General features: G+C 38.4%; 1 protein-coding gene across 1 annotated transcript in view; it reads right to left on the reverse strand.

The window, feature by feature from the left end:
- The window catches only part of FLT4 (fms related receptor tyrosine kinase 4), a 115,095-nt gene that overhangs the window by 35,816 nt on the left and 52,179 nt on the right, over window positions 1-27,100 (reverse strand). The window contains exons 5-14 of the mRNA XM_081316397.1: window positions 25,998-26,160; window positions 24,630-24,769; window positions 22,969-23,140; window positions 20,655-20,772; window positions 18,754-18,908; window positions 18,072-18,234; window positions 14,055-14,193; window positions 4,877-4,985; window positions 2,517-2,876; window positions 787-933 (exon numbers count right to left, since the gene is read on the reverse strand). Of these exons, the coding sequence (XP_081172523.1) occupies window positions 787-933; window positions 2,517-2,876; window positions 4,877-4,985; window positions 14,055-14,193; window positions 18,072-18,234; window positions 18,754-18,908; window positions 20,655-20,772; window positions 22,969-23,140; window positions 24,630-24,769; window positions 25,998-26,160 (1,666 nt within the window). The remainder of the gene's footprint in view (window positions 1-786; window positions 934-2,516; window positions 2,877-4,876; window positions 4,986-14,054; window positions 14,194-18,071; window positions 18,235-18,753; window positions 18,909-20,654; window positions 20,773-22,968; window positions 23,141-24,629; window positions 24,770-25,997; window positions 26,161-27,100) is intronic.

Consider the following 27,100-nt stretch of genomic DNA (forward strand, 5'->3'; position numbering starts at 1 on the left):
ATATATAGTAATATGCACGTAATAAATTACATTCATAATGTGAGACTCTATTCTCAAATGATCAGAGGAAAACAACCTGAAAAAAACTGCCAAAGTGAGAATAAACGGAATCTGGATCTTGCATCCAAAAGAGGTCTTTCTCAAACTTGGTGCAGATTTATTTTCTGTTTTGTCTATAGATCACGTACCCTGAAAGCATCAGGTTGGTGAATGCTGCTTTTATGCATGCAAATAGTCTATTTGGATTGCTGCCCATATTTTAAGCATGGACATTAATGTGTTTGTGGGAAAGGGGAGGTTCAGGGAAACTGAAGGAATAAATTTTGAGTTGCCTGTTTGTTGCTTGGAGGTAGACGCACACTCTTCACAATAATTTATAATTTCTGCTGTTTGTTCAGATTCTACCTACTAATTAAAGATTTTTTCTATACATTATTGTATAAAGCTACAGGTATAGGCAAACCATTCTGAGGATACACGGTAGCACCAGATGTCTGTCAGTCCATCCCTCACTCACCCACCCATTCATCCAATCTTGAAAGATTTGAAACTTTCAAGCTTCTGCACTCCCAGTCATAGCTGGGCAATTATTTTGGCCATGAACGTTCCATTCCTTAAACCAGGGGCCTTCAAACTTGGCCCTTTTGTGACTTGTGGACTTCAACTCCCAGAATTCCTCAGCCAGGCATGCCTGGCTGAGGAATTCTGGGAGTTGAAGTCCACAAGTCACAAAAGGGCCAAGTTTGAAGGCCCCTGCCGTAAACCCATAAAACTAACCAACCATACCTGAGACTTTTTCAACCAGCTTTTCATCTTTATACCAATTGATGTTTGGAATGTGTACACCATCCACCTTGCAGCGCATCTCTATAGAATCACTCACATTTACCAGGATGTTTGACAGATTCTGTTTCAACCTGGGCATCTCTAAAGCTAAAGCAATAATATTAAGAGAACATAGATGAAATGCAAGAAGTGTGGGAATAAAGAACAGGTACCCTGTATGGTGGGAGCTGAACACTTCCTTGAAGACAGCATGTTACAAACTGCGTAAAAGTAGAAAATCAAAAATGAACCTTGGCCGTGGCAAATCAAAGGAAAGATTGCTCTTATTCCATAAAGCATTTGTGCCATTTCTAGTATACTATGTGATAAAAAGAGGCCAATTAAAATAACTTTCAGGTGATCAAAATCTTAATTTGCTTTGAAAGCCAGTGGAAATATAACATTCCTGAACCCTGTAACAGGGTGGATTTTTCTTTCTACTAATCTGTATAGCATTTTTTTCTAAAAACTGGAATATCTGGCTGATTCTAATTATCCATGCATCACCCCCCTGGCACTCTTTCAATCTCAATATGTAATTTTTCCTCTCCCAAACTCCTTTTGGGATTGCTTTTTTTGTGACTGTTGTTCCTGTGCACAACTGGCTTATGTTGCTCCAATCTAGTAGTAACATTATAATTGTTACCAATGCAAGTGGCAAGAAAACAGAACCTGTTTTACAATATTTTTCCTTATCTTCTCTTTTCACCAAAGAAATTCACAGGGAGGAAATCCATGGTTGCTCTTTTTTCACTGTGCAACATGAACGCACAGAGGAAAATTAAAAAGTCATTGGATTCTTCTGCATGCCTAAGCATCTGTTATCCAACTTTAAAAGAAAGCGAGAAAAAATGGTATTTTCTTCTTTTCCCCCTGCAATTACTGCCTTATAGGCAACCTGTAGCATGTGCACATGCTATAAATACAAATTTTGAAATACATACCACATATTTCTCTCTCATACATGAATAGTGTCCATTAATGATAATGCAATATTATCGTTATCATGACAAAAATTGTGCTGATTTCACTGTTGGTGATTTCTTAATATAATAACATATGTTGACTCACATCTTATAAGTGTATATTTTCACCAGGGTTTCCTCCTTCAATTAGGATTGATAATCGACTTTGGATTGTGATTTTGTGAAGCAAAAATTCTGGGTTGTCACTAACATTATCAAAGAAGTTATCGTGCTTAAGCTTTTTATGAAATAAGATTTGAATAAGAAATTTAATGAGTCTATTACCAAGCAAGTCTCCTCAGAAAAATCTGAATTTAAATGACTGCCAATGCATTTTGGGAAATGGTATAATTCTGGACATTTAAGATCACATCAATTCGCAAGACTTGCTTTGAAATAATCAGGGAGACATATACTGTACTTGGACAGCATTTTATTTCTCATTTCAGTCGTTACTTTTTTCCTCAGCATATCTACTTGCTATGAGGCCTCAGATTATTTCCATCATCAGAAATCAAATTCCATCTGCCTCAAGTCTCCAAGAATCATCTATGTTCCATAAAGAAGTATTTGGAGAGAGATCGGTAAGCCAAAGGTTATCTTCTGGCCATTTCAATCCCGAATGAATCTGATTGGTTAGAATTCTCCACAGTGTTATCTGTGGCTAATACATCTTTCAGCATAACAAGGTTTTCCTGTAAACTTGACTTTCTCAGTGGTCCTTACCATGTACAGAGATGTATCTTTTGTGGCAGTGTTTTTCATTGTTTTCTCTGTTTTGCACTTCACATACATAGTCTCCTTCGTCTTCTAGAGAGATACTTGGGATGGTGAGTGTCAAAGCAGCATAATTGGAGTTAGGTTTGAAATTCAGTTCACCTTGCAGCTTCATTGCATAGTGGTGGACATTCTTGCAATCCAGGACCAGAGGGTTGCCCTCTTCATAATTTAATCTTGAGAGATTGAGCCGGTACCACTGCAGGTTTTCATAGGTGTAGTTATCGGCATTGCAACTTAGTGTCAGGTCTTGTCCCTCAATGGGCTCCTCAGAAGGCTCGGACTCAATTTCAAATCCATTTGGTATGGCTGCCAAGAAAACAAGAAAAGAAAACAAATATTCAATCACTAAAACAGTTGTGGGTTCACTAATGCTAAAGCGTCTGTTTCTAATTCTGCTTACATAATACTGCTGCCCTTATTTATTTTATGTTTCATGTTTTACCATTGTAGCAAATCACTTAGCATTTTACACATTTATTTTACTACATGACCAACCAAAGATCTCTGAAATATGGGCCTCAAATATTCTGGTTGCACTTGGCTTTGCTTTGTACTTGTACACACACACACACACACACACACACACACACACACACACACGGAGGGAGAGGGAGAGGGAGAGGGAGAGGGAGAGAGAGGGAGAGAGAGGGAGAGAGAGGGAGAGAGAGAGAGGGAGAGAGAGAGAGAGAGAGAGAGAGAGAGAGAGAGAGAGAGAGAGAGAGAGAGAGAGAGAGAGAGAGAGAGAGAGAGAGAGAGAAGAGAGAGTTGTGGAGTCCTTGGTGCTCTGAACTTGGTTCTTTGCTTGCAGACATTTCATTAGTCAAGTAGGTAACAACATTAATGCTAGTAAGTGTAGGGTTTGCTTCTTGATTATATACAGTAGTTTGCTCCGCCAGTGTTGGTGGAGATGTGGTTTTCTCCTTGATTAGGGTACTGTTTTCTACTTGATTGTATAATGTTAATCCCACCTGATCTGGGTATTAGGGAACAAATCCCACACTCACTAGCGCTAGTGGTTTTTGTCGGGTAATTAGTTGTTTACAAGCAATCAGCCAAGCTCACAAAACATCAAGGGCTCTGCAGTTCAAGCCTGAGCTATATATAGTCTTGTCTGTTGGAAAGATAGAATTGAAATAAATGATCCATAAACAACTCTAATCCAGGCAATGATGAATGAATTACTGTTATATAGCTACAGCTTCACATTGAAATAATGTCAAGTTCTGTGAAACTAAAGGGAAATCCATTTACAGGCATTATAGGGTAGTACTGATTAATAGTTCAGATTAAAATCAAGTCCTACTATCTCATTGGCTAAAATCATATAACATGCTTATCTCAAATCCTAATTATGAAAACACAGTGGTTGTATTCACATAATACTGCATGCCCAAATTTCATTTATGGCTTAACATGATTGCCTGCTCAGTTAACATAATGGTGAGCTTTTCCACTGCACTCTAAAACAGAAACCATTAAACTACATTTTAGCTTAGCTTAGTGGTTGCACGAACTGCTGTCTGTCTGTCTGTCTCACATTTGTTCCATTAGTAAACAAAGATGTTTTCTAGAAATCCTAGGGGTTCAGTGAGCAAAATTCAAAAGGTCAGCTTCTAAAATTGGAATTATGGAGTTTCTATTCAATAGGCAAGGCACTAGGTGGTGCTACTGTACCAGAAACGCTTGGGAATTGGCAATACCAGCTTTTTAAGATAGATAACCCGATTGTGTGTGTTGATAGAAGAGCAAATCTTCTCTTTCCTTGCTCTAAAACAGGGCTCTTCAAATTTGGCCCTTTTATGACTTGTGGACTTCAACTCCCAGAATTCCTCAGCCAGTGTGCCTAGCTGAGGAATTCTGGGAGTTGAAGTCCACAAGTCATAAAAGGTCCAAGTTTGAAGGCCCCTGCTCTAAAACATCTGTTTGCTTTTCTACTTCACATGACTTTCAATGTATAAAGTCTTAGAATATTTTGTTATAGATGTTTTCATTCAGATAAAGCACTTTAAAATACAAACTGCAAACTCAAATGTATAGATTTTATAAAACGAAATTTTCAAAAGTCCAAGTTTTAAAATGAAAATTTCAACAAATTTTGGTTCTGATAATGATTTGGACTAGCAAATAATAAATATATGTTTTAACACTCTGAATTGCTTAATCATGAAGACACAATACTAGACATACTTTGATAAACAATCTCCATTCAGTGGTTTCAAAGAGTTTAAGGAGTCTTTAAAATACTTTAAATCCTTTAAATGTTATATAACAGGTTGTTTAAGTGAATTCTGTTTTAAGATACTCACTTGTTACATAAAAGTAAATCAATCGTTCATCACGACCTACTTTGTTGGAGGCTACACACTTATACATGACAGAAACATTGGCTTCTTGGATGATTAAGTTGCTGATGGTCTGGGGGGAAAAGAATATGAACAAATATTTTTTAAAATATTTTTTTATCTTGTCTTTATTATTAGTTTTTATTTTTTATTTTATTTATTATTAAATTTATATGCCACCCATCTCACTGTTACAGTGACTCTTGCGGCTTAAAGCATAATAATAAGATAACACAGAAAAAAAACCAATTGAAATTAAGAAATACAGTATTAATAAAGGATAAAAAACCAAAAGGATGGGCAACATGGGGTGGGGATCTGCTAACTCATCAGCTACCCTCATCATAGTATACCCCTATGGGGCACCTGGTTAACTAGCAGAAACAGGTCTTAAGGCTCTTTCTGAAGGCCAGGAGTTTATAAAGAACTCAAAGTGGCATATGTACCTAAAATTTCTTCCTTCTCCTATTTTCGTCACAATAACTCTGGGAAGTGAGTTGGGCTGAGAGAGAATGACTGGCCCAAAGTCACACAGCTGGCTATCATGATTTAAGGTGCGGCTAGAACTTGCCGTCTCCCCTGATGCCTTAACCACTAGATCAAACTGTATTGTAACTTCAAGTTTTTAACTTGGAAAGATATAGGGCTTTCACCATTTCTTACACATTTTTAAAGAAGAAGTACATCAGATGGTTGAAGAAGAAAAAATGGCTTTGGAAGAATATCTGTAGGACAATGATGAAGATGCACTGAAATTAGTATATCAGTATATCAGGAAAGCTTACTGACTACTGGAGAGACCAAACTGGCCTACAAGAAAGACCAAATGAAGAACAGAATAGAAGCATGGGAAGACAAAGCATTACATGGCCAGCCCATTAAAAAATAGCTGGGAAAGCAGATAATAACAAGACCTGGCAATGGCTAAGAGCAGGAAAGTTAAAGTTGAAGAAAGAGACTGAGGGACTAATTCTGGCTGCACAAGACCAAGTCTTAAGGACAAATGCATACAAAATCAAAATTGAGAAGACAGCAACAGACAGTAAGTGCCGCCTATGCAAAGAAGCTGAAGAAACAGTGGACCACCTGGTAAGCTGTTGCAAGAAGATCGCACAGCCTGACTACAAGCAGCAGCATGACAAAGTAGCAACAATGGTGCTACTTTGGAAGATCTGCAAGAAATATCATTTGCCTGTAAGCAAGAACTTGTGGGATCATAAAATAGAGAAACTCATAGAAAATGATAAAGTTAAACTGCTCTGGGACTTCGGAATTCAAAAAAGACAAGCACCTGCAACATAACACCCTGGACTTAACAATTGTCAATAAGAAAGACAAAAAAGTCTGGATAGTGGACGTGGCAGTACCTGGAGACAGCAGAATAGAAGAGAAAGAACTGGAGAAGATAACAAAATACAAAGTCCTACAAATAGAAATAGAAAGACTATGGCAAAGGCAAGGAGGATAGTACCAATAGTAATAGGTGCCTTGGGTGCAATCCCAAAATAACTGGAGCACCATTTGAACACCATTGGCATTGACAAATTCGCCGTAGTCAATTGCAAAAGGCGGCCTTACTAGGAACTGTTTCCATCCTGTGACAATATATGTAATACCATCAAACATCCACATCTCCCTATCCCAGGTCCTTGGTAAGGACTCGATAGGTAGGTAAAAATGCCAAATCCAGTCTGAACATCTGGCTGACTGTTGTTGTTGTTGTTGTTATTATTATTAATAATAGTTGGAATTTTTTATTGCTCAGGCCCAGAATGAACTTCTGGAAGCGACATCCACACAGAGAACTGGTTGTTCACATATTTGAATCCCACCACTGACATTAATCATTTGTTAAATTTATATGGTTGCCGATCTCAAAATACATTACTCTGGGCAGCTAACAACACTTAAAAAAAATAAAAGCAATATAATAAAATTATTTGAGGGATAATCTGTAAGCCAGAAGTTTACTCCCTTTCTTTCCATTCCTCCAAAGAAATATACCTTTCATTACATCACACTAATAAACATATTTTCTTCTATACCACAGTATTAACAATGTAATATAATGTCAAAATAAAACAATAAGACTGGAAAATCCACATACTAATAAAATTCTCCTGTTTGTCTGATTGTCATCTTCAATTAGCCAAAAGAGTGCATCATATGGGAAACAATTTTAAAGCCAGGTACCTTAAGTGGAGTTACTTAAATAATGTGTCCAAATCCAAAAAGGACCCATTACTCCTGTGGAACTGAAATCTGAAGGAACTTCAAACCAACTGTATTCACAAACCTGTAACCATTAAGATCTGGTATGCTGCCATGGTCAGCTGTGGTCAGGTGATTGTGATTTCTAATCCTGTCAGCATCCCACAAGTAAAGTCAGTGGGGAAGCTGGCAGGAAGTCAAAAGCTGATCCTGGTCCCACTGCTTTTTTCCCCATCTGTGGTCATTCTGTTTAGGTAAGGAAACAGCTATGAAAGAATGATCCAGCAAGTCATGGGTCATCTTGCTATAACTTAAAAACAACTGCAAACTAATTTTGGCCAAATTGTTAAAAACTATTTTTCCTTTCCATTTTGTAAAAAAACCCACACGAATAAACAAGTCCTAACAAATAAAGAACCTCAATGCAAATGTTGGAAAACAATTTAGATCATCAAGCTATTGCTAGAGATTGGGTGTAGTTTTCTCCTTTCAAGGTCATATACTATTTTTTTATACAATGTTATGCCTCCAAGGTCCTGATGTCTTGCTAAATTGCAAATGCGTGCATCAGAATTGCAAGATATTTTCAAATCTTTATGCATCTGCTTCTTTTTTTCACTTTCTGTCGGTACAGGATGGAAATCTAGACACTACAATATGCCAGCTAATTATTTGGGATAAATAAAAAATTGAGAAGAGAAATGTAGCAAATGACTATTCAAAGTAGTATTTCCAAATCCACTTCTTTTTTTCTTCAGATAAACGTTGGAAAACTTGGCATAAATCAATTTGAATTTTCCTTGGCATAATTCAAATCAAAGCAGAACAAGAACATGGTTTTTTCCTTCCTATCATCATTTCTCACCTTTTTGTGAGGAATTCATGACTGTAGTACTTGAACAGGAAGTAATCATGGAGGGACATATGAAAACAGGAAGTGACTTGAGGAAACTGTTCTTTTGCCTGCATCACTAACCTGGGCACAGCTTGGTAGCTGACACTGTCACCTAGAATAGGAAACTACTCACAGAAAGGCATGCATGATCCTAGCGCTTTATTATATTTACCAGCATAGTGGAAAGAAACATGCTGGCTACTTTTTTAGAAAGTAATAGATAAAATTAAAGATAAAATTAAAACCTCCCTAAAAGAAATGATGGTTGACGTCCATTGGAGATTCACTGGAATGTCTCATATTCCAAAATAACACCTCACCAACAAACCATTTGTTCAAAAATATATTGGCCAAGATGATGGCAAATTAAAATCAGTTTTAAGGCCGATGTACATTAAGCTTATGTGTAAGTGCGATATATAGAACAGTGGAGAATAATAGACAGGAGGAAGTGAAGAGCTGTTGCCTGTGCTTTTCACTCCTTAAGTAAACAGAAAATAATTTTCTGTATATAATAGATTTGCTTATGTTGTATTTGCCATAGAATTCTATTGTATTGAGGAAGCAGGTTACAACTCAGTGAATATATATGCTGCAAACATAAAGAAATGGAGGTAGTGACAGATTTTATTTTCCTGGGCTCCAAGATCACCGCAGACTGGGACTGCAGCCAAGAAATTAAAAGACGCTTGCTCCTGGGGAGGAAAGCCATGGCAAATCTAGACAGCACACTGAAAAGCAGAGACATCACCCTGCCAACAAAAGTGCGCATAGTCAAGGCTATGGTCTTCCCAGTTGCAATGTATGGCTGTGAAAGTTGGACCATAAGAAAGGCTGAGCGCCAAAGAATTGAAGCCTTTGAACTATAATGCTGGAGAAGACTCCTGCGAGTCCCTTGGACTGCAAGGCGATCAAACCGGTCAGTCCTAGAGGAGATCAACCCTGACTGCTCTTTAGAAGGCCAGATCCTGAAGTTGAAACTCAGATACTTTGGCCACTTAATGAGAAGGAAGGACTCACTGGAGAAGAGCCTAATGCTAGGAAAGATTGAGGGCAAGAGAAGAAAGGGACGAGAGAGAATGAAGTGGCTGGATGGAGTCACTGAAGCAGTAGATGTGAGCTTAAATGGACTCCAGAAGATGGTAGAGGACATGAAGGCCTGGAGGAACATTGTCCATGGGGTCGCAATGGGTCAGACACGACTTCACCAGGCCTTCAATACTATTGCCATGGTATCTTTCTGGATCAGCTATGGAGCTGGGCACTGTTTTCCATTCTTCCTCAGTTATGCGGTTCCAGTTGGTAGTGACTTGTCAGCCTTTCAAGGTAGACCAGCTAGGAAACCAAGTTATGAATACTAATACTACTTTTATTATAAGCCACTGGGGAATAGCCAGCAGTTTGATGTCCAGAATCATCAATATGCTGATGATTCTCAATTGTACATCATGACTCCAGATCACGCTGGAGAGGCAGTTGAAGCTTTGTCCTGTGGACTAAAGGCTATGAAGATCACAATGGGGAACAGCTTGAACTAAATTCTGACAAGGTAGAACTCCAGTTTGTACATTAGGGTTCTTCTCTGTCCCGTTTGTCTCATACGGCTCTCTGTTGGGAAATTTCTGTTGGTGCAAAATGTAGTAGCTCAAATGCTTACAGTTCAGCACATATTACTCCTGTTTTGCAGAGTCTGCACTAACTTTCTATTAACTTCTTTAACAATAGAGCAAACTGTCCACTACTTTTCTATAAACATTTGGATATCTTATGTGCTCCCATCCATTTTATTCTTCTTGCAAATGATAATAATGGCCTACTGGGACTAGCATGACTGATTAGAAATCAGCAGATAATATTACAATATTTTATAGAGATGGGACAATTGGAGAAATTTCTACAAACTGTTCCTGGCCAAGGACCAGTACTAGTGTTTGCTAAACAAATACCTAGACAAACAAATTCCTAAATAAATTGTTGTGAGCCACCTAGAATCATTATGAGAGGCAGCTATGTGAAGTCTTGTAAAATGAATGAATGAATGATGATTAAATCCTGCAATAATAAATTGGCAGATCCATCCCTATCTTGGTCTTTGACAAATTTATTTTCAGATCCACAATCTTTATTACTTTATACAATATATCGAACATTTGCTGTGAATCATTTGAGTTCTCCATCTTATGCCTGGCTCTTCCATTATCACTATTCACCAGAGCACAAATTTTAATGAGCATCAATGTCCCGTTCATATTTTTGTGTCCGCAACAATTTAGAGCACACCAATTCATTTTTTTCTTTACACAGTATATAATGCTTGAGTAATTCCTAAAGCTCACAAAATGTTATTGAAAGTATATTTGAAAGAAACTATGTTAAGAGGAAGTTAAACATGTTAAAAAAAGATGTGTTAGAATTTATTGATTTTATAAATATTCTTAAAGAAAAAAATAGAGTTTTAAAATGGATGTAATTTTTTTCCCTTTAAAGAATCTGAAAGTATAGTGAATTTTCCTAAGTACTTAGGAAGTACTTTGACTTATATACTGCTCCTTAGTGCTTTATAATACTCTCTGGACATTTTTCAGAGTCAGCATATTGCTCCAACAATCTAGATCCTTATTTTACCAATCTCAGATATATAATTTTATTTTCCACAGTGACAAAAAAAGGAGAGATGGTTACATTGATTACTTTATTACAAGAAAATAATATATCTAATTTTGTTTTATTTGGAAACCACTTCTGGATTTTGTGCTTGAGATGGAAAAAATAAAACTTTGATTTTGGTTTTGCTAATTAAACAGACTTGTTGTTACAGAAATAGCTAGTATATATTATTGCATAAAAATAAAAAAGTCGGGGTTGTAATTTTATTATCTTCTACTGTGCTAAACAGAATTGGAAGTCAAGGGCATTTTTCCTTCCCTTTTACCCTACATTTTTTCTTTTTTCCCTTTTCCCTTTCTTTAGTTCCCATTGTTTGTATTTTTCTTTGTATTTTACACTCTTATAAAGTAATAACATTTTGATACAAAAAAAAGAAAAATAATATTTTGAAAGTGGCACTTTAGGAGACCTGGAACTGTTTTATCAGAAAAATCTATTCTCAATGTCTTTTTTTAAATTAATGCACAGAGGTGTAGAAAGAGCAACAGAAAACTGGCAACTGAAGAATTTAACTAAAGAGTAGGTACTATTTTTCTGGCTCAACTTAGAAGAGATAAGCAGAACGTTTGTGTAACATAAGGCAGTGCCAATTTCAATAATCCTGGTACTAGATAATACCAATACTAGATAATTATATAGCAATACAGATTTTAAAGGGATTAAAAGACAAAGTCATCCTCCCACTGAATTTAACTCCTGTTGATACAACCATGTCATTTCATCATTTAATTTAAAATGTGGGTGATTTTTTAAAATTTTTTGTTGGATATTATTTCAACACTAGCTCTTTTTAAAGAACAGCAATTCCTGGCTTACTCATTTTTAAATGGAACATTCAAATGAGGAAGTTTATTGAGATTCCAAAGTACATAATGGTGCTTTGGCTCTGGTGTGGGCACCTCTCTCTATCTTATTGGCTGCGCTGATGGGTGCCTGTAGATGTATTGGCCCAGGGGATACACATCTGAATAGAGTCACTGCTCCCTTACTTCCTCCTTCATTTAGATGCATGCTTTCCTGAGCTCATGGGGCCACCACTGTCTAAGCTTAGGAATAGGCATAGTTTCTTTAAGAAGCACCTTACAAATACAGAGAAGGTGATGACACTAGGTCTGAGACAATTCTGCCTACTCTGGATAAAAATTCTGCACATTTCTACCATATTTTTCAAAAGTATTAATAATAATGATTATAATAATTTATTACATTTATATGCTCTGGGGAGCTTACTATGGGAAACAGGCAATCCCTCAGTAAGTTATGCCATGTAAGGCTTCTTAGGTAATAATTGGCACCTTGAACTGACCCAGGAAACAAACTGACAACCGATACAGGTCATGAAGCAAAGGTGTTACATGGGCATACTGAAGTGTACCCATCACTGCCTGTGCCACCACATTCTGGACCAACTGAAGCTCATTTCAGTGGCAAGCCTATGTAGAATTTACTACAATAATCAAGTCATGAGGTGACCAGGGCATGCGTGATCTTCTAAAGAACCCTCAGTCTAGGAAAGGCCCAACTAGTGCATCAGATGAAACTGTACAAAAGCCTTCCTGGGCACAGTTGCTACTACTTGCTAATTGAGCTGTGAGTTAGAGAAAACCCCAGATTGTGTACCACTCTTAAATGGGGGAACTGAAATTCTATTCATGTTCAGAGATGGAATGTCCCCAGATCTCGGTAGCCCAAACACACAACCACTTGGTCTTCATTGGATTGAAATGGACGTGGTTCCTCCCTATCCAAACCAGCAAAAGTTTTAGGATATGAGTTTTCTCACTGTTGAAAGGTATAATTGGGTAGCATCAGCCCTACTAATGCTGTATATTTTTTCTTTTACATGCAACATTTGTCATACTTTCCCTTGCCTTTTCTCTTTCTCTTATCTAGTTTATATTATTTCATATTTATCTTTTATTACTTTGTAAATCTTTAATTAAATTTATATACATAAAAAGCAAAGCCATCTCAGTACTCAGTATAATCAATTTCGGTCAGTTTGGAGCAGTGGCGTAGCGTGGGGGGTGCAGGGGGGGGCGGCCGCACCGGGCGCAACATCTGGGGGGGCACGCTCGCACTGAGCTGCTCAGGGAGCCCCAAGGGCTGCACAGAGTCGGCTTGGCTCCGCTCTCGAGCTGCTCTTTCTTGCAAAGCGAAACGAGTCCGGCAGGTGAGATGGGCGGCCACATAAACTGAATAAAATAAATAGAAGCGCCCAACTCTCCGTCCAGGCTCAGGCCAACCGCAAGCACCCTGCAGGCGCCCCGGCAGGCTTGGCCGAGCGAAGACGGACCCGCCGGCCGGCTGGCCTAGCTTCGTGCGCATGCGTGGCTTTATTTAGCGGGGCTCACGTGCGAGCTTGAATGCAGCGGCTCTTGCAGGTCGGAGCCCCGCCCAGCCGCCCTCGAGAGGGACCCGGAAGCATCCCGCATGCGCGCGACTCTTCTTGGAAAGTCTACGCCGCTGCGGGGCGCGTCTTTTCGGCGGTGCCATGACGTCACCGGGTTAGGGGGCGCAAATTGCCCCGGGTGCTGACAACCCACGCTACGCCACTGGTTTGGAGGGATACTAAGAATTTCATCTGTTTATCAGCATATTTGGCATACACAGGCAAAATATTCTAGTACTTTTGCATGTTTCTTAATTTTAGTAAACATTTCCTGTATTAAGATCTAGTCTTATAAGTTGCTTTTTATTGATCCCAGCTACAGAGTTAATTATGGATATGCCATGCATTGTTTATTGTAAACACTAAGCAGGTAAGAATCTTCAACTAGCCATAGTAAAGTAACACCTCAATAATGCCAAAGGGCTGTAGTATGAAAGCATCCTTGTGGGAATCCTTTTTGGGAAAGAAAGATAGGTTGATTCTCAAGACTTCAAAAACATGCAGGATAGTTCAGGAAATATACAAAGCATGGGTAGGTGTAACTGTGCATTGGTCTGATCAAATTCAAATCTTGAAAACATTCTTTTTTATGGGTGTATTCACTAGTGAACTATGAAACCAATTTCATCACGAGATTTTTCAGTAGATAATTTCATGACATTAGTATTCTTTTTTCATTAATCAATATGTTTGTTCAATCAAAAGACTGAATGATTGAGTTTAGTTTTTCAAAGCAAATTTGCTCAGTTCATTTCTCCTTCCTCAATTCTTCTCCTTCAACTTTGCTTTGGATGTAACATTAGTCTGTTGAAAGACTTGTTGAATGAACCGTTATACCAAAACACTGATAATATGGGAAAGCCAATACAGTTTGAATTTATGTTAAAAAAAACAAGCTAATACTCCATTTTGTAAGTCTGAAGGGTTTCTCTTTTACCTCTTTCCAATGGAGAAAGAAAACAGGGAAATGGCCTCACCTTGTTCCTTCCTTCCACAAACTCTGTCCAGGTGTCAATGCTTTCTATGGGGTTCACAGCATCCATCTGTGACACATCCTTCCAGTCCTTACACTCAGGCATCCGGTCCCTCTGATGGCGTTGTACAGCCCTTGGTCTGCTTCAGTTTACAGTTTATGTAGTACCCACCAAAGAGAAAGAGATGGAAAAAAATAAGGAGCCCTAACAAGGAAACAATGCTTTACAGGGAAAGCAGATAAATTTAGCAAAACAGAACATGATAAAATTTTGTATGCATATACCTAAAAGGGGTATTATATTCCCCCCCCTCTTTAATGAAGCCAGAATGTTGGGAACATCCACTAACTTTGAACAGTAACAAGAAAGGAAGAATACAAGTAGACTTTCATACAACGTATCATTTGTTATAAAATTTCTCCATATTTATTATGATGGCTGTTAAGTCAGGCAGTTTTAATAGGAGAATAACAAGTCTATGGCAGCTGTTAAAGATTTACAGAATCTTGATATTTTGGGGCAGAAAAAGAAGAAAACATACAAACAAAGAAGATAATTGAGAGTAGTGTACGTGGGCAGAGTCCTTGGATAATTTGAACAAACCAAGAACATAATGGTTATATGTGTTCATTAGATATGATGAGCAGAAAATGACTTCTTTGTACTTCAGTACATACCTAGAATAAGAACCTGTTTTTAAAAACAGGAAATCATTACAAACTGGGATAAGCAGAAAAGTTGTGGCCTTGGAAGACAGTGCTTATAAATCACTAGCTCCTCTTCCTTTAGACAGAGCTACAAAGAATTCTGGTGGGACTGGAAATGCCCTGATTTCCTTAACCAGTCAAACTACATAGTTATGACATCAGTATTTTTATAGACGCTCCACTTCCTTCTGGGTCAGTGGTACTTGCTATCACATTCCTTTCAACTGTAGAGGCCACTTTCTGTCTCAATAATAATAAATGTTTGCTGCCCATTGTCCTAACTGAAGGAAGAAGGGGACAGTTTGATTCCTGTGCATTAACCATCTTGAGAGAGAGAGATCCTATCATTGTCTTTGTTCATAAAAACCTTCAAAAATGAATTTCACTGTGTTGGGGTCTAACGTGTATTTTCAAACAATGCTTCTATGTGAAACAAAAATCTATTAACTGGACAACCAGGAAAAACCGTGGACAAAGCTAAAATATAAGAGAGTCATAAAGAACAGGACAATCACTATAACATTGAGGCTAAAAGGTAGCCATTACAAAGTGGCATTATCCATATATCTGCTTATGCTTAACTGACCAGAAAAAAATGGTGGTTAACCTCTCTGCTTCTCAGCCTACACAAAGTAGAGTATGAAAAATCATAACATTTCAGGAGCTTCTCTTAGTAACTTCCTGCCTTTCTGATTTATTTGATTATTTCAGTGCCAGTTCTTAATAACTACTCAGTAAATCTCTAGGATTAACTATTCCCAAGCTGGCCCTTCAGGTCTCCCAATGCTTCTCCATCACCACTGTAATCAAGACCATCCATCTTGCTACTGGTTATCATCTTCTTTTTCTTCTCACTTCTTCTAGCAGTATGGACTTCTCAAATAGTCTGACATTTGGTTCACACACACTGTGCTAAGCCATATGTTCCTGGTTTGGAGCTTATCAAACTATGAAACATCAGCCCTTTATTTACTTAATAAATTATAACAGAGCAAACTATGTGTTAACACAATGTATGTTTGTACCAAATAGTGCTTCTCAGCAAAATTTAATTTTTAAAATACTGACTGTTCAATTAGTTTCTTTTTTCCAAAACTGTTTTCCTCCATGTATCAATTTGTGGAGCTGTTTAGTTCCTAATATTATTCTATCTTTTAAAAATTATTTATTTTTACTCCTCTTCTTTGCTTTAGAAATAGTTATTTATTTTGTTTTCTTCTAACTCTTGCTTTCTGCTTTAAATACACACATCTCTGGGTCCAAAACCATTTTTGAGTTGAGATTTTACATTTCCTTTTGACAGGTAGCAACTGAATTTCCACCTACAAAAGCAGTGAAGACTTTCCATATGTATTTCTATTTCTCTTTTTACTTATATTTTTAGATATTATCCAGCCCTTAATATTGCAATTAATCATTGTATCTTTGCCTAAAACGTGCATATGAATGGAATCTTCTATAAGAACCCAGATGAATCAATCTAACTAATTCTGATTTCAGCTTCCCATCGTGGCAAGACGAAGAAGCCCAGCCACAGAACACAAGGAAATCAGTACTCTTTTGCTGCGATTTCCCAGCAACTGATATTAGTTTTGTTGTGCAATAGATTAAATTACAGTTCTGTGTGGTCCATTTAAGAGTTCCTCGGGAATGTTTGTAATATCTGAATTATTGTGCTTTGCCGATTTGACTGAGAAGCAAATAGGCTTGATGAAGCAAGAACAAGAACATTTTTCTTAAAAATGTCTTAAAGTCTCTGGAGAAAAACTCTTGATTTACACAAATTCTCTTAAGAATTTCATCAAACCACATTGAAGATTAACTCTAAATATCACCTTCCATTTACTCATATAAAAGTTTTATCTATTAATACTAATGGAATCTTTTAAAGTACATGAATCACAAATGGCATGCATGGATTGGGTTTCATGCATTATTTTGGTGAATAACAAAGCTACTGAAATACACCTCTGAAAACCTTCCCATTAATCTTCCAAGTCTGCTTTTAAATCGAACACTAAATCAAAACCATTACTTTCTATTTAGTAATCTTCAGTCAGCAGTGTGAATTTTCTATAAACATTTTTTTTAAAAATCCTACAGATCTCCCATTTCTCCTTTTTCTGTTGCTATGTACAAACAATTAAAAGACTGTTTTCTCCAATTAGAAAATAACAGGGTGCTGCATTATTTTGGACAAGAAGAAAAGGTGCAATGGACTACATGGGGTGCTCACTTAATTGCCAATTGGCAACTCCATAAACCTGCCACACCAACTTGGCAAAAGACCTCTTTGGTTTAAGAGCCTGATAGGAGGTGTTAGATTTTGCCCTTGATTGGAGGTGTTAGATCAGGGGTGTCAAACTCAATTTCATTGAGGGCCGCATCAGCATTGCGGTTGCCCTCAGGGGGCCGGGTGGGTATGGCCTGGGTGGGCGTGGCCTACTGGGTGGGCATGGCTAGAGTGCTTATGGCCTACTGGGTGGGCGTGGCCAGCTCTACATTGTTGGCATCAAGGGTGCCTATGGGGGCCTGGGCAGGAGTGGGACAGATCTGAGGGTCTCTGGTAGAAGGAGGGTCTCTGGGCCAGGGCCAAGGCAGTGGCGGCCGTTCCTTCATTATTTCCAGGATGGCTTTGCGGGCCACATGAAACCACTTTGCAGGCCGGATCCGGCCCCCGGGACTTGTGTTTGACATGTCTGTGTTAGATGATCCAAAGCACCTTGTCCTCTCTGAATCGAAATCCACAGTCCTAGAAACAGGATGTTTAAGGATGGAAGAAAAACTAAAATCCCCCGTGTCAGCAGCATGCTTTCAGTTCCAATCAGAAACTATTGTAGATATGTCACATTTTTTTTTATCTTGTATGGCTCTGAGCCATTTGGAAAGCATACAATTCACACTTGTAAGAGTAGTCAACGGACTTCGTCTATAGTCATGTACAGATTTTGGTCCAAATTTCCATAAATATACCAGTCTATTTTATACACACATACAAAAAGAGTCAAGTCTTTTCCATGTGAGTTTTAAACACAAAAAAGAGACCTGAGCTAGCTCTTGATCAATATCCTGACTCTATTAAGCCACGGAAAGATTATATAATGCAAGAGTATTCCAGTATCACTGTCCAAACCTCTTTCACACAACCCTCATAACATCCAAATGGCTTACTGTCCAGCCACGTGATACAACTGAAGTGGCTTCAACATGGTTGACTTAGCACATGTGCACTAGCCTGAGCAGACCTGTCAAAATTTTCCATCTTGTGCGGTATTGAGAATTCAGTATATATTTTAAAAAGAAAGACATTTACAGACTGTGCTGGGGAAACATTCGGCAAGGTGTCCAAGGCCTCCACTGCCATTGTATCTTTTCTGGAGCTGGAATGCCGTAGACAGTGCAGGTGAGTACATGCCGGTTTTTACGAGAATAAATGTTCGGTGAAGATGCTTCTTTCTCAAGGATTTGTGGAGGAACTGAAAGCATAATTGTGATAAAGTTATCAGCCTTATGATTTGCCATTTTGGGTGGCTGCTTATGCCCTTCTTTTCGATTCACATGTCAAAACCCCTCCAGGCCAACTCTCCCTATTTTTGGAGTGTTGCTACTGCTTTTAGTCATCCATATTCTTCTCTTGGGAAGAATTAACTCCCAGAAACTTATAAATATGCTCTCACACTGCCCAGTAAAAAGGCAAAGTACCCTGGTAAATCCAAAATAAAACAGAAATAAAAAAGAATATAGATAAAAATAGTAAATAAAGAAAGAAGATAAACCTATTTGCAGCTTTCATATAAAATTTTGTTCTATCCAAGAGAGAGAGGAAATGGCCTAGCAGCAATCAACTCCTCCTAGTCCAACCTCAGCATGCCATGCCTAATTTGGTAGATCTGGGAAAGCATTTTTGTGGAATAAAACAAATCGGGAATAAAGATAGATTTAACTGCTATATGCCTGAAGACTTTCTTCTCGTAAGTCATCTGGTTCTTCCTCACCATTGACCACCAGTTGAAGGTTAATGCTCTTCTCCAGTCCAGCTAACCCATTCTTCAGGACCAGTGTATAAGAGCCAGAGTTTTGCTCTGCCACATCCTTGATCTGGAGGGAATATTGAGATTGCCTGTTGGAAATTAACTTTCCATCCTTAAACCTGGGCAGAAGCAGAGAAAGAAGGCATGTATATAGCTTAGGCTTCTAAAAAGTAGCCATGGGACTTCAGCCAATTCACTCATTTTCTCCTAAGAAAAGCTTACTGTGAAATCTGCTGAGAAGCACCATCAATGGGCAATATATATATACACACACACAAACACACACACATATGTTTTAAATGTTTGTTAAGTATTTAGAATGCACTTGCTTAGGCCCCAAACACGGGACAAATCTTATTTCCTGTTTCAGCCTAACCCAAGGCCATCTACAGGCAGTAGTCACTTGCTTAGGCCTTAAGATGCAGTCGGCCCAGGTTCGAATCTGAGAAGGGTATGGCTGACAGGAAATAAGATTTGTCCCGTGATTGGGGCCTAAGCAAGTGCATTCTAAATACTTAACAAACATTTAACACATATCTCCCTTGCTTCTCAGCTAACAAAGAAAGACAGAGAGCCTGTGGCCTAGGGGTTAAAACAACTGCTTAAGATGCAGTTGGCCCAGGTTCGAATCTCAGAAGGGTATAGCTGACTGATGAGAACAAATAAGTTTGAAATGATCATATCTGTCTCCCTTTAATTCTTTGTTAGCAATCCAAAAAATTTACATGCACACACACATATATAGGTTGCTGAATGAAATAATAAGATGCCTATGTTGCTCGTTTACTTTGTATCTTGGTCAACACTGATAGAAATGTCTGAAATTCCTTAAAGCATCTGAACTCCCCCCTCCCAAGATCATGTAGCTACAGTCACTCCTCCAAAATACACAATGAATTTAAGTAATGATAAGGAGTTACTAGGTTTATGCACCTCTGCTCTCTGATTATTTTTTTTTAGCCTTCAAATCTGAAGTGGATCTATAACTGTAAATTTTGTATCACCTTATCTTCAAAGGGTCATTTAAATTTGACTGGCACTTACGTTGTTGTTAGGAAGTACAGGCTGAACCTGGAACTGTTGCTGCTTTGGTATTATTTCATTCAATAAGAAATGCCTCTGACTTTTAAATGGTGCTATAGAGCCATTTCTTTTCTGTGGGCTCATATATGAGCAACCGTGTGCTTTCATATGTTTGGCAATGGTATGAATAAAAAAAGAATAATCTTTCCACCACCTGAAATATCTTCCAGAAATATGGGCTGAGAAGGTTTATGTCTCTCATGACTTTCTTCCTTATGTAAGATATTAAATTATATTGGTAAAGGAGATCCACAGGGAACAAAGATTTTGAAAATAGACATCCAAAGCTAAGTCTTCCCATCACAGGAGGAAGCAGCTCCTCTTTTAAAATAGATATCTGCACAACCTTTTTGACAATACAAGTAGTCCTCAACTTGTGACTGGCCACTTAGCGGCTGTTCAAAGTTACAATAGACTCCCTCCAAGGTACTCATCATCCTGTTTCAAAGTTCTGATGGCTGACCCGCCCGCCCACAGTCACATGACTACATTTCAGGGGCTTGGTAATTGATCTCATTTACAGCCACTTGTAGCCTCACATGGCCAAGTGACCATAATTACCGGTAGTTAACCTTTCACTTTTTGTCCCATAATGAACAATAATTTGATTAATGACTGTAGATTAGCTTAATGATAGTGGTTACTCACTTAATGATTGCCAAACACACAAAATCGTAGTCAGGTAAGTTGAGGTACTACCTGTAGTGGTTTTTCTCTTTTCTAATTCCCTCCTCTGCCTCTAAATCCAAAAAGGACTTTTTGTGCTAAAAAGAATGTATTACCACTGGAACTCAGGCTGGGGATAGGCAACCACCTTTACTGGTAGCTTCACAATTTCATCTCCCACCGTTGCTTCTATCACTGGGCCCTTTTTCCTTTCCACGTAGATAAATGGCTTCTCTGTAAAATCAGTTGGATAAAGAAGAACAGGGGAGAGAGGCAAACAGAATAAGAATTGTTAAACACGTTTGCTGATGCAAGAGTAGAGATATCTATTCCACAGGAAATTTTTAATTTTATGGATGTAGACCAGGGGTAGGCAACCTTGGCTCTTTTATGACTCATGGACTTCAACTCCCAGAATTCCTGAGCCAGCTGGCTCAGGAATTCTGGGAGTTGAAGTCCACGAGTCATAAAAGAGCCAAGGTTGCCTACCCCGATGTAGGTAGACCCACTCATTAGATTTGTACATCTTTGTTTTTATCCAGATATAAAAATGATACACCAATTTACATTTCACGCCACAAAAAACACAGTGCTACACTGACTGCTTTTTTTAAAAAAATATACTAGGAATGCTAATGTACTTATTTATCCACTAAGAAGCTCCCAGTTATTCAGATCAGGAGAAAATGACCTTTGAGGAATGCTCCCAGAGTAGTGCCAGAAACTTTGTTATTGAGTACATGGAAAACAGCCTTCTCCTGTCTGATTCCCATTTGGTACCTGCTGTCCTAATATTTAGGAAGATAGTTAAAATTCTGTTTTGCTAAGGTTTACTATTAATTAATTGACTGGAAGATTTTAGTTTTGATTTTTCTGTTATGATTTGTATCCTACATTTTTTTATTTATTTTAAGCCACCTTATGTATTGGAAAAAATAAAAAGGGACATTACTTTGGTAATTAATAAATAAATATTATTTCATCATAGAAGTTAATTGAATGCTGTATACTTCTTTTGCCAGAATGTTCCTGTTCAAGCAAATAAGCATTTTTGAATGGGCATTTGTGAATGATTAATCTTACACATTTCCTGCAATAGTGTGCACAATGCTCTTTGGGCCAAAGGTTATCTTCAGTTGTATATGGTATGCTGAGCAATGTGCCAGTCGTAGATACTAACAGGAAAAATGGTGGTTGTCCAAAAAGGCCATATTACCCTTAATAAATTAAATACATAAATAAATATACTATCTGCAGCTCTTGGTCATGTAGATTTTTTTTAAAAATCCCATTTATATCCTGCCCTTCTCCGAAGAATCAGGGCGGCTTACAATCTAAGAAGCACAAATCAATGTGCTTAGCAATAGCCTTCATTCTATGTATATGCCTGCTTATTAGGGCTTTCGCCCCCCCCCCCCCAAGCGGCATTATTACAAAGTCAGCTTATTGCCCCCAACAATCTGGGTTCTCATTTTACCTACCTCGGAAGGATGGAAGGCTGAGTCAACCTTGAGCCTGGTGGGATGCGAACCTGCACTAATTGCAGGCAGCTGGTGTTACTTAAGGAGGCATTAGCCCACTGCTCCACCAAGGCTCTTATAGATGTTTCCAAGACACATAAGCCTTAACTTTCCTACTTTGGCTGCACCGTTATCCAATATGAGTGCTATATACAGTATGTAAAACTGAAGATAAACTGTTTTAAAACCAACAACATGGACGAAAAACACCAGGAAACTAATATACTTATTGCTTTTTGACATTAAAAGGGGTACTTAATTATTCAAAAAGACATTGCACTCAGTTCTCTGTAAAGTATGATGCACATACCTTCCCACTCCAATCCTAGGACCATGGAGGGCAACTCAACAACTTCTTGATACATTAGATACCAAGCAATACATCCTTTACTGTAGGAGATGACCAGGCTGAGCCTGAGGGAGGGGTCAAATGTGTCATCAATCATGAGTCCCTTCATGCCCACAGGAGATTTAAGTCCAGCCCACCTTGAATTTCTATTTCTATTTTTAACTCCCACTAATTGCCCTTGACCGTAAGTAGTTCAAATTCTTGTAGAAAGCTTAAGCTTGCAATGAATCTTTATACACATTTGAACTGCCTGGCTCTCCTGATTTCCCCGGTGACTGATATTTATTTAGCTACTAGACAAGAATAGTAATCCTGTACTGATGTTTCTTCTTGTAAGGTTATCTCATTAAATCTTATATGGAGAACAACATGTATGGCAACATACCACCTCAATTCCTTCCCAGGGTCACATTTTTTATTTCTTCTAGCCAAAGCATTACATACTTGCCCAGAGGTTAACTGTGCTGCGGGGAATTATAGTCCCATCACAGTTCTGATGGGGGCTAACAAGAATCTAAAAGAACTTAACAGGTTTTCTTAGCCTGAGTTAGTGGTTTTTACCATGCACGATGACATCTATGCTCTCCTTCAAGTTCTGCTCCCCACTGCTAGCCTTGCATGTGTATTTTCCCAGGTCCTGTTGGCTCACATTTTGGATGATCAAGATGCTGGAGAGTTCAGTATGGGTCTGCTGGGACCGCCTCTCAGGCAATTCTGACACTTTCCGATTCATCTGCCAGAAGAGATAGAGGGGAAAACAGAGCTGATATTAGAAGAAATGAAATTCAGAGGCATAAAAACACAGCTTTTCTTGTTACAAGATGGTTTGTATCTCTCAAAGGATTCACTCAAGATAAATTAATTAAACCAGTTGATACTATAGTTGGAAACTCATATGAATATTACTATCTACAAAATATTTTTCCCAAGATGTCAAGGAAAACTATGTCCTTATATGTTAACATTCTATTTGGTGAGTTTTTGAAGTGTATTCTTTTAATTATGTGAAAAATTGCCCAACAGTAAGGATATGAAATTCTAGCACGTATTCTGTAAACTCCCCTATATAACAAGAAGTCAAGAGGAAATAGGAATATTGAAAAAGACAATGAGGGATGAGTCAAAGGTCAACCAAGGTGCCCAAACTTGTCAGAGGGTGCTCTTGTCTTTTTTCCTATTCAGTCACCATCTTCTGTTGCTCCCAAAGAACTTTGATACATGAACACCCACCCACCCACCCTGGAGTTATTTCATGGCAAGTCCAGCCATATTCCATATTCAAAGTCATTATCTAAACAGAAATCACAAGGAACATAGTAAAAATGTGGATAGCATAGCTTTAGTGGAGTGAGTTCTTGGCCTGACAAATAAGACATTTAACTTGTCCTCAGTTGTGGCTGTACTTTGGAACATGTATTAAATGCTACAAACCAGCCAGGTTCACACTGAAAATAGTGGAAGTAGATGAAGGTGCAGTTTAAGAACTCTTCAAAAACTTAACCAAGTTGCTCTTGTTCTTGTTTTTACCTAGTTAAAAAAAACATTAGCATCAGAGGCTAAAATGATGTAGTTGGATAGCTGCACTTGTAGACAAAGCTATACCCTATTTTAGTGAAATATGCCCTCATCCTGAAAGAGCAGTTCAGCCATTGGGAGTGCTACTCATTCTTCAGCTCAATGGATTTGCAGGTGATGGCTATGATGAAGAGCACATTTCACAACATTATCCAAGCCTTGACTATTGTATCGTGTTCTACATGAGGCTATTCTGAAAAAGAATTTGGGAGTAGAAATTGAATGCAAAACTAGACCACCTGTGGCCCACTGAGTCTTTGTTTCAGAGATATTTCCTTGACTAAACAGAGAAACAGAAAGAACACACACTTGGGCAAAAAAGCAATGGGAGCAAGAGCAACTTTCGATTTCCTGCCAGCTTCTCCAATGAGTTTCTCTGTGGGAAGCTGGCAGGGAACATTGAAAACTTTTCCTCCCTCCCTCCCTCCCTTCCCTATAGACCACAGGTGTCAAACTCGATCGTGTGACATGACATATCACAATGTTTTTTGCCTCTGTGGAGCCAGTGTGGGCATGGCCTGCATGTGATGTATCCAGCCTGTGGGCTGCCACTTTGACACCCCTGCTACAGACCAATAACAAAAATGAGTTAGGACATATTAACTATAGAGGCTAAAAAGAAAAGAAAAGCAAATGTTAATTCATACCTGTTTTGCAGGGTAATCCCACTGGAAATCAACTCCTGAATTAAATTCAGCCCATACTGTGCAGTTAATAACTAGTTTTTCTCCCACCAATAGCTCCATGGCCTTCCTTGGAAACAGCTGAATGTCATAAAGCTCGTTCCCTGGTAGAAAATGTAGTTAGGAAAAAGACAGCTATTTAAACAAATAGAGTTCAACTTTTCCTTGTGAAACAGAATTTTTGCTTTAAGTGACTAAAATGTCACTATGTAAGCAAAATCACACATTGCAGATTCACTGGCATTCTAGGCCCGCTTACTTACATTTGATAAATTCTTTGCCATTGAACTGCGTTCTCATGCAATTCTTGGAATGAATGTTTAAATTCTTGCCTAAAAACAATAATCTCTTTCTTATATAATTATCATCATCCTACAATTGTCCAAAAGTTGTAGTGGCCAAAACCAGAGAACAAATGCATTTTGGATGAGGAATATGCCTTATAAAGTATGTTGACATGAAAAACAGTGATGAGTACCACTGTATTAAAAATATGTATAAAATTTTATTTGCCCCAATCCTTTTCTTATTTCCCTTCAATTTTAATACTATTTTACTTTCTTCTAATTCTGCAATAATTTCTGTCAGCAATAGTTGTTTACTCCTTAAGGTATGCATGCTTTTTTGTGTGTTTAATGTATAAGTCTCTATATTAGTACAACTGTATTTTTGTGGCAATATGCAAAAGTTAAAATATATGTGCTGTTATGGAAAAGTGATAGATTAATGATTGGGATAAGATGAGATGCTTCTTGGGAAGAGCATGTATTGGAGAGAGAGGTGAGGGACAGAGAATGAGAATGAGAGACTGAAAATTACAAATGCTCATTTGAGAAATAGAAAAAGAGGACAAAGAGTTAAGAGAAAGCGAGTTGTGAAGTTATATGTGCATTACCTCCTTAAGGAACATTCTGGGATAGAGGTATATGGAGAAGTAATGGAGGTGGGGTGAAATTAAGAGTGTGAAGGTGTCAGTGCCTATGTTTACAAGCATGCATTTCACCACTGAACACTGTTACCGCAATCTTTATCTGGAAACAGATAAATTTGGAGTTCTTTGTTGTTCTTCAGCATGAGAGAGAAGTATCGTGGGGAGGGACACATCTGGGGGGCAGCTGGTTGAAGAGGGACAGTTGCCACCTCCGAAGCATGGTGCGGGTGCCCACAGGGAGGGCTCTGCCTCTGGCACCCGTGCCATAGGTTCACCACCACTGACCTAGCCACTGCTTAAACCACAGTTATAACAACATGCCTTAAAGAAACTTCTTATTATGCACCTTATTAGTTGCAATTTTATATACCAGTTGCAAAACAAACAGTTCCAAAACTCACCTGCAATGTGGACAATGAAGAAACTAGATTTGAAAGATTTCTTATCAATGAGAGTTTCACACTGCACAAACCAGGAATCCTTGATCAGGAGAGTGGGGACTAGCATTCCTCGTTTGTTGTCCCAGAGAATGTTCTTTCCATCAGGATAGATGACAGAAGTTGTCTAGAAGTAACATTTTGGGAACTCTGGTTAGAAATGCAGGGATAACTTCCACAACTTCACCAAATGGCTGCTGCAGCCAGTTCCTGTTTTAAGGTTTGTCTTGTTGATGAAATAAAGCATCATTTATAGTTTTGTTCATTCTTTGCTCTGTCATTATGTCCACAGAATCTCCCTTTGTGAATTCTATCTACAGTAACTGTAATGAATCATTTATCAAGCAATTTATTATCTCAATGAACTGGAATTGCTTAGAGCGGGGATCTCCAACCCCTGGTCCATGGACTGGTACCGGGCCGCGGCATGCCAGCAACTGGGCCACACAAACAAGCAAAGCCCCATCTGCGAGATGCAGGCAGCACACAAAACCATGCACTCTCTGGTGCGCAGAAAAACCTCTCTCCACATAACCAGTCCCTGGTGCCCAAAAGGTTGGGGACCTCTGGCTTAGACAACAAAGCATTTTTTTAAAAAAAAGAAAGAAAGAAAGAGGAAAAGTGAAATATTTAGTGTGATCTAAATATTATCAGCAGATAGCAGTAATTCCTGAGCAGGAGACTAAAAATGAAAGTACTACATGGGTTGTGAACTCATATCCTTGGCTTCGGTCCGACTATCATTTAATATATTTGCCAATGAAAATTGGCTAAGAGCAAACCTGAGTTTGGTTTTTGAGTTATAAGAAATAAGGTCAAGGGTTGTAAGAAATGGTCCTTATAACCTTCTCAGAAACACTGCAGTTTCTAAAAACTGCCCTTCTTGCATTGCTGTGTCAGGCACTGTAGCACCCCCCTCCAAAAAAACAATACTAATGAAATATTTTTCTTGCTTCCAGAAATTTCTTCTCTTTTACTAAAAAACCTCTGTGTTGTGGTTTTAGGCTTCTCCAGGAAGATCATTAGCATAGTAACGTAATCCACAGAAAATCCAAAGGCAGCAATGC

This window comes from Vipera berus (assembly GCF_964194415.1).
Source record: "Vipera berus genome assembly, chromosome: 2".
NCBI lineage: Eukaryota > Metazoa > Chordata > Lepidosauria > Squamata > Viperidae > Vipera > Vipera berus.